This window comes from Phaseolus vulgaris, chromosome 5, assembly GCF_051622355.1.
Source record: "Phaseolus vulgaris cultivar YP4 chromosome 5, ASM5162235v1, whole genome shotgun sequence".
In the NCBI taxonomy this organism is placed as follows: domain Eukaryota; kingdom Viridiplantae; phylum Streptophyta; class Magnoliopsida; order Fabales; family Fabaceae; genus Phaseolus; species Phaseolus vulgaris.
The window spans coordinates 31,518,101-31,526,099 of NC_143502.1; the positions used below are offsets into that span (position 1 = coordinate 31,518,101).

The 7,999-nt window shown below is 28.1% G+C and overlaps 1 protein-coding gene across 1 annotated transcript; it reads right to left on the reverse strand.

Moving 5' to 3' along the window:
* Nucleotides 1-220: 220 nt before the first annotated feature.
* On the reverse strand, nt 221-4,695 carry LOC137835393 (protein LIGHT-DEPENDENT SHORT HYPOCOTYLS 10). The gene is made up of 2 exons (XM_068643878.2): nt 4,025-4,695; nt 221-481 (listed from the first exon to the last, which is right to left on the reverse strand). Exon 1 carries the CDS (start codon nt 4,543-4,545, stop codon nt 4,048-4,050), a length of 498 nt encoding a protein of 165 aa, XP_068499979.1. The 5' UTR covers nt 4,546-4,695; the 3' UTR covers nt 221-481; nt 4,025-4,047.
* Nucleotides 4,696-7,999: the final 3,304 nt, after the last annotated feature.

Consider the following 7,999-nt stretch of genomic DNA (forward strand, 5'->3'; position numbering starts at 1 on the left):
TTTTATCTTTATGTGAACATATTCTTTTATATACAAACAAAAAGATTATTAAGTAACCAAGTACAATGCCTTACAAGGCAATTTCACGTTAAAAAGAAAAAAAATGTTAATTACATGATCCATACACACCAATCACGAATAAAAATTGATTAGTGAAAATATTAGCATAAAGTTCAGACCTTGATATTCTCCAATTTTACCATTAGAAGTAAACAGCTAATTAATGAAAATACCTAACCATTTCAATGGGAACCAATTCGAAAAGTACATGACAAACTATAGCTATATGTATATATGCAGCTGAATAATAAACGAAAGCATAAGTCATAGATTTAATGAGTAGTTGTTCATTAGGCTAGGATCTTACAAATTCCCCAGTAAAACAAAATAGCAATGCCAACAAATTATCGACGGAAATAGAAACCGAACCTCCAATACACTGTGCCTTGTAAAAAGGATCTCCAATTCGATTGTGTTCTACCTGCAAGGATATATATATAATCATGGATTAATAACTTCTTCTTTGAACAATTCAGCTGAATCTCTCTTTCTACCTTGTGCTTACAAGATATATAAAACCAGAAAAAAATGGCGACTCAGTTAATTCATCTGTCATGATGATGAGAAGAATAATCCAAGTGTTGAAATGATTCTTTCAATTATAACAGTTAATGATTCATGCATTGTGTTATTATTAATAAGTATTTAATTAACCAAATATTGTGAAAGATTAATGCTGCAGCAGATGCTTATGGGCCATAATAGATATTCCTTTTATCCATCAATAACCCTTTTTGTTTGTTCTGACGCATATCGTTTCTGAACTTAAAGATTTAAAAAGAGATATGCATACCCTACACGGGGCCAGTAATATATATAACCTAGTAATTCATCAAATAATTCACACATATATATACATTACCAAGCAACCATCTGTTTCATGAATTTCTTACATTTGTATCTCACATATTGCATCTAGAATTGTAAGCTGGATACTCTCTGCTGTATACATTTAAGATAAATAATCTAATGGAATAAATTTTTAATTAAAAACTATCCAAAAAAATTGATAAAGAAATCTAACATTTTTTTAATAGTTAAAATTAACTCGTATAAAGTTTTTCTTATTTTTTTTATTGACAATAAATGAATTTAATAAAAAGAAATATTTTAAGATACTCTACTCTTTTACTTGGAAATTTTTCTAATGCTTTAACTTTTACAAATTAGATACATAAGACAAGATGTGTTTAACTTATGTTGTTTTGCTAAAAACATTTTGTTGCTAGTGCATCTTTGATTTTTTTGGGTGGTTTTGTAAAATGGTTGTTGTCATTTGGTGTTAGAGTGAGTTTGTTTGTTTGTTTTTGAGATTATATATTCCATAATTTATTATATGTAATAGCGTTAGAATATTTTTAAAATGTTTTATATTTATTTTATTTATTTTTTAATGATAAAAAAATATGTTTAACTTATGAAAGAGGTTTCATTTATTTTAGTTAACAGTACAAGAAAATCATGAAATATAAACTAATTTTAGAGATAAAAAATAATTAGTTGTTATAATGACTAAATTAGAGACCATTTTAGAGACTAAAAATATTTTTGGTTTATAAATTAGTTTCTATTATTGTTAAATGGTTTCTAAATTGATATCTAATTTGCAATTAAAGTTTTTGCTACCAAATTTAGAATCTAAATAATTGGTAGTTAATTAGATACTAATTTAGAAACTATTTAATAATAATAGAAACTAATTTAGAAACTAATTTTTTTTAGTTTCAAAAATAGTTTCTAATTTAGTTCTTATAACAATTAATTATTCTTTGTCTCTAAAGTTGGTTTTTATTTCATGTAACTTCTAATCCACCTTAATCTTTATTTTCTTATTGAATATTTATTAAAAAATATCATATGTTTGTTTCAAAAGAAAGAGAACTTTGTTAAGTGTTATCGAGACAAAGTGCATTTAGCTAGTAGCAACTTGGTAGGGAAAGCTTATGAATATTCTAAATTAAGTGGCTTTTTATCTATGACTTATATGGATGGGGCAAAGATAAAGAATGAAGGTAGGGAAAGATATAGTGAGGATGCACCAAGTAATTAGAAGAAGAAGTAGGATTAACTATGTTTGATGAAGGAAGCAGAAGTTAAAATGTGATACTATATCATAAAATAGTCTCAGATTCCCAACAAAAAAGCTGCCGACAAATAGTTTTCACATACTTGGATCATAATACGTACAAGGAAAACCCTAACTTGCCACCAGCTGCCACACACTGACAGAGACTGTGCAGACAAACAGCCGTACAACCTGAATATTCCCTGATCTTTGCTAATAAGCTACACATGATTTCTGTATGACTGTTGTATTATAGGAAGCATTATATATGCTTAAAGAAGCCCTAATCCAAGTTTTACGTACTTCAATAATCTAGATATATATAATTTAAATGCTTAAAGAATGCTGTGTGTGGAATAATCACTTCAAACCAAGAGCTTGTCTTCAATCTCTAATATATATAATGTACTACTAGTGTACATAAAAAGCAAAAGAAACCTTCTCATTCAAATTGCTTATCAACTTCTATTTAAATCAATAAACAACCGACAACAACATGTGAGGTCATGGGAGGAAGCACAAAGCTCAACCATTTTCCTAACAAAACAATAATGAGCTTATTAAAATTATACATGCTCACTAATAACATTTGGAAGAAGGAATATATAGCTACTGTTCAACAGAATCAGGGGCTAGACAACATGATCTAATCAAGGTACGTTATCGACACAAGTTACATGTTTCTCTTTTCTATTCTCTTACTTGTCTCTCTCCAATACAAAATTTATATTTATGATTGAAAAATAATATTCTTTATCATATAAAATTTGTTACTTTTTTTTTTACTAAAGTGTTACTTAAATTTCTATTAAGGGACAGGAAAGAAGACATATACACACAGAAGACAGAATATTTGAATCCGTACTTGACATGGTAATAAAACAAAGTGGAGAAAAAAGACATGAATATCCAGTCACCCTTTGCATGGAAAGATCTTCTATATCAAAGATAGCAATAAGTGGGGCATATGGAGGTGAGGATGGTGGGAAATGTTTAAGGTTAACATAAGATTAATTAAATAATTAGCAACCGATTTCTTCAACATTTACTCAAAGAGATTCCACACAATCATGACTTTGTTACTATTAAATTGTGAATAGAAAAGCTTTACAAAAAGCTTGCATTTTCTATAATTATTTCTTATAAATTATTTCAATGTAGTTGAGTATAACCTTAATTAACCGTTGAATTAAAAAAAAAAAGAACCTTAATTAATCAAATGCTTTCAATCATTGGTTCATTCGATGCGTAGGAACTAAATAGAGAGACTAAGTCATTTCACTTTGAACATTCATGGGACATAAAATCTGCAGAATCTTAAAAGGGCAAAATTTAGGGGAAAGCTAACATGCAAATAACGGATATTGAATTAAAGTTATGTAGATCACAAACATTTTTTCCAGAATAATCCCATGTCAGCAGGTATTAGAGTATGTCTGAGGGGTTTAACACAGTCTTTCCAATTTTATTTAATCACCATTATCAGCACACGTTTGCAACCTAAGGAATTGATAACATTGTTAATACTTTGTTTCGTCAATGTTTCATAAACTAATTAACTGTAGTACCTAAAAGTGAAAATCTTGGTTTATATGATGAAGATTGGCTATCTGGTTTTCTATCTGAGAGCAACTGTGTAAACATATTACTTTCTTGTACACTAATGTTTTAATGATAAGCAGATATGATTAAGATTTTGGTGATTTGAATCCAAAATTTGAAGTCCTGGTTTTATAAACTAGATGAGATGCTGCTAGATTGAATTCCACATTAGGTTATTATATAGTTATAGATGACACATAAGAAATAAAAGTTAAGAAGTAGATCCTAAAGCAGCACATTGAGTTAAGGAGTGTAGTAAGTGAATGATGGATATGATGAGATTAATTAATGAATTACCATCTTGAAAGGGATGATGATATTCAAGAGAAGTGGATGGTGGAGGTTGATTCATCATTTGCCTTGGTGCCCTTCTTTTTCTTCTTGTAAGGGATACCTCTTGCCTTAGCTTGGCACTCCCTAATCTCTTTGAGATAGAGACGGATGGAGGAAGTTGCAAAAGGGTTAGTCTCAGGGGAGCCACCATTTTCCTCATAAGCAGCTCTGAGCCTCCCTATGAGAGCATCAAGGCTTCCCCAAGCCTGTCTAAGGGGGCATGTGCAGGGTGCTGGAGGTTCTGGCTGCCCATAGAACACACACCCTTGAAGGTGAACCTTGGTCTTCCCAAACTGGTCCAGATACCTAAGGAAATCCAAGACATGGTTGCAATTGCACTGAGAGAGTGGAACTGGGGGTCTCTGATTCTTCAAGTACTGCCCAAAAGTGTTCCAATCCCTTCTCTTCTGAGACTCATAGCGGCTAAGTGTCCCTGTTGGGGAGCTTGATCCTTCTCCCAAATCCTTGCCACTTGAAGAAGACATGCTGGTGGTGGTGGTGAATGGTGAAGATGGAGAGGGTTGTTTGGGTTTTGTAAAGGGAAGGGAAAAGGGGAAGTGAAATGAATAGGGAGAGGAAGATGGGGATCATGTCATTGGGCTAATGAGTAGACATTTTATGGGCCATATTACTTGCTTTCTACTCATCTTTTTCTTCTCTCTTTCATATTTATACTCTCTTTTTTAATAGCGACGTTACCATTTCACTGTGCATTTTTTCCTGTAATCATACAATTATTGTTTGCCATTTGTCAACACGCTTCAACCTTATCGCCTTATTATCAACCTCATTTAACATTATTATCAATCCATTAATAGGACTAGCTTCTACAACCCAACTTTCTTTATTTTATTTTCCTACATCTTCCATTCCTAACTATACAACTGAACACATTAATACACAAAATGGGTGTAATCTTTTTTCAGAAGCAGCTCTTTAGTGCCAAGAGTTTTCATATCTGCTAATTCACAACATAATAATCTAGTATACATATCATGCTAATCCATTTGAGCAATTGGGTAACTAGATATGATTAGTCTGATTTTGTTAGTTGGTTATTTTTGAATTAGAAGGCAAATAGAATTTTCACTTAATAATTAGGGATAATGATTCTTTCAGACATACACGACAACATGTGCCACATCTGAATTATAACACATACATGTAGGTGTTCACCTGTATTTAAAGAGGGCATAAAAGTTTTATATATACATAGAGAGAGAGAGAGAGAGAGAAAGAGAGGGAGGGAGGGAGCATGATTTTTGTAGAAAGAGATCTGCAGTGTTGACGTTTGATGCCACTGTGATGGTTGTCGTTGTCAGAATGAGTGCTGGAATAAGCATACAAACTCTGGAGTACCTACATTATTGGGTGGGAAAGAAAATATTATATCAAAATAGTTACGTACTCAGACAAAACAAACACAGCAATGACAGAGATGGATGCGCTTAGAGCCATGAGACGGAGAGAGAACTAAGGGACATAGAAAAGTGAGTGTCAAAATTTATATACATATAAATATTTGTTTCATTTAGACCATAATCCATCGTCTATTTAAACATAATAAATCAATTATCATTAAAATGAGAGTGAATATTTAATTTAAAGAGTATGCAGAGTTTGTCAAATAGAAGAAAAGTGGTGCACTGCTCTCATGATTTTTTTTGTTTGCTTTGGAAAGAAAGTTGTGTAAATTGGTTACGATTTTATCCTGGTATATATATATATATATATATATATATATATATATATATATATATAAAAGTTGTTTTTTTTATAACAAATATATTAGAGTTGCATTAGTAATAAATGACTCTTTATCATCATGTCACAATTTATTTATTTTAACAAATAAATAAATAAAAATTACTCATTTTGATGATAACTAGAAAAAATTACATCATATAAACGCAAAATTTTCTTGATTTCGTTTCAGACTTCAATAAAATTTTCAAATAAATATTTTTTTATCAAAAAACAATAAAAATATTTCAAAAATATCTCAATCCTTATAGAAAAAATCAAATTTCACCATCTCACATAAAAACAATCGACTATACTATCTCAAATTAAAAAAACCGACTCATCGACCTTACCTATATTTACCTATCTTCAGGTAAATATAGATCACTGTTAGTATTATAAAATAATAAAATGCACATATTTAATTGTCAATTAATACAAAATTGATCAACTTATTAATCACCCACTTTTAATTTTAATTTTAAAAAATACTACTACTACATTAAATATTTAAAAACATTAAACATTTAAAAAAAATAAGTAATGAAATTATTTTCACTACAAGAAGATCATGAAATCGAAATCAATTTTAAAGACAAAAAATAATTAGTTCCTATAGTGAATAAATTAAAAATTATTTTAGAAACTAAAAAAATTTTGATTTTTAAATTAGTTTCTATTATTGTTAAATGATTTTTAAATTGGTATTAATTAGCTACCAATATTTTTTCTACCAAATTTAGAATTTAAATAATTGGTAGTTAAAATTTTATTAGCTAATTAAATACCAATTTCAAAATTATTTAATAATAATATAAACTAATTTAGAAAAAAAAAATTAATCTCTAAAATAATTTCTAATTTATTCACTATTACAACTAATTATTTTATTTTATCTAAAATTAGTTTTTATTTCATAATTTCTTTTATTATTATTCTAATCCAACAATATAACCTCAAGTTATATTCATTCAAACATTTTCATATAGCTAATGAGTACTTTTCATGATAAATAATCCGTACCAATAAAATATATTAGTATATTCTACTTTTAAATCATGAAAAGAGTTACTAAATAAGTGAAATTTATTACAATTTATATTTATATTATTGATGTTTGTAAATTAAATTTGAATTTATATAAATATATTTAATTAACAAAACTAAATTAATTTATATTTCATTTCTTTTGCTTTACATAAATAATCTACATACACTGTATATTAACCAGGTAACCTTTTCCAGAAACAGTTTTAATACCATCTGTTTTGGAACACTTCCCTCGTATATTGCATCCCACAAACATTTTGGCCGTACATCTTTTAGCAGGCAAGACCTTTCTGTAGAAAGACTCTCCTCCTTCTTTTTTTTTTTCGTAAAATATAGTTTCAACAGTATTAAAAATTCAAGTGGTTAGTACAAAAATTTAACATAATTTTTTTAATTTACTGAACCAAAAGTTATTTTCACAAATGTGAGCAAAAATGATCGGACGAACTTTTATATACTTAAAAGTTCACACATATATGAAGATGAGATTTTATTGAATGTTCATAATTTTGTAATAAGATTTTATAATAACAACATAAATTTAGTTATTTTAATTTTAGTAGAAACATAATCTCAAAGAGTATGAACTCTAATATTATTAATTAGGGATAGATTTTTTATGATTTAAATTTTGGTAGAAACGTAATCTGAAAGAGCTTGAACTCTAGTAATATTAAACAGGAATATATATTTACAGTGAGAAATTATTGTTGTGGTTAGGGATAATCACATTTTATAGTATATACATAAATACAAATCTTATTTTATAAGTGAATTTTAAGATTGAGTTAAATTTAAAATTCACTTTTTAATATAATATCATAATCATTTAGAGTTCATCCTAGTTAGAGTTTCAGTACAAGAAAATCATTGAATAAAAATTAATTTTTTTAAAAAAATTACTTGTCATAATGACTTAATTATAGACTATTTTATAGACTAAAAAAATTAATATTGATTTTTAAATTAGTTTCTATTATTGATAAATAGTTTTTAAATTAGTATCTAATTAGCTACCAAAGTTTTAACTATCAATTATTTATGTTCTAAATTTGGTATTAAAAACCTTGGTAGCTAATTAGATACCAATTTAGAGAAATCATTTTTTTTAGTTTCTAAAATAGTATATAATTTAGTCACTATAGT

What these genes read in the sequence shown, in the direction of transcription:
- LOC137835393 (XM_068643878.2), bottom strand. Translation starts at nt 4,545, where the DNA reads ATGTCTTCTTCAAGTGGCAAGGATTTGGGAGAAGGATCAAGCTCCCCA.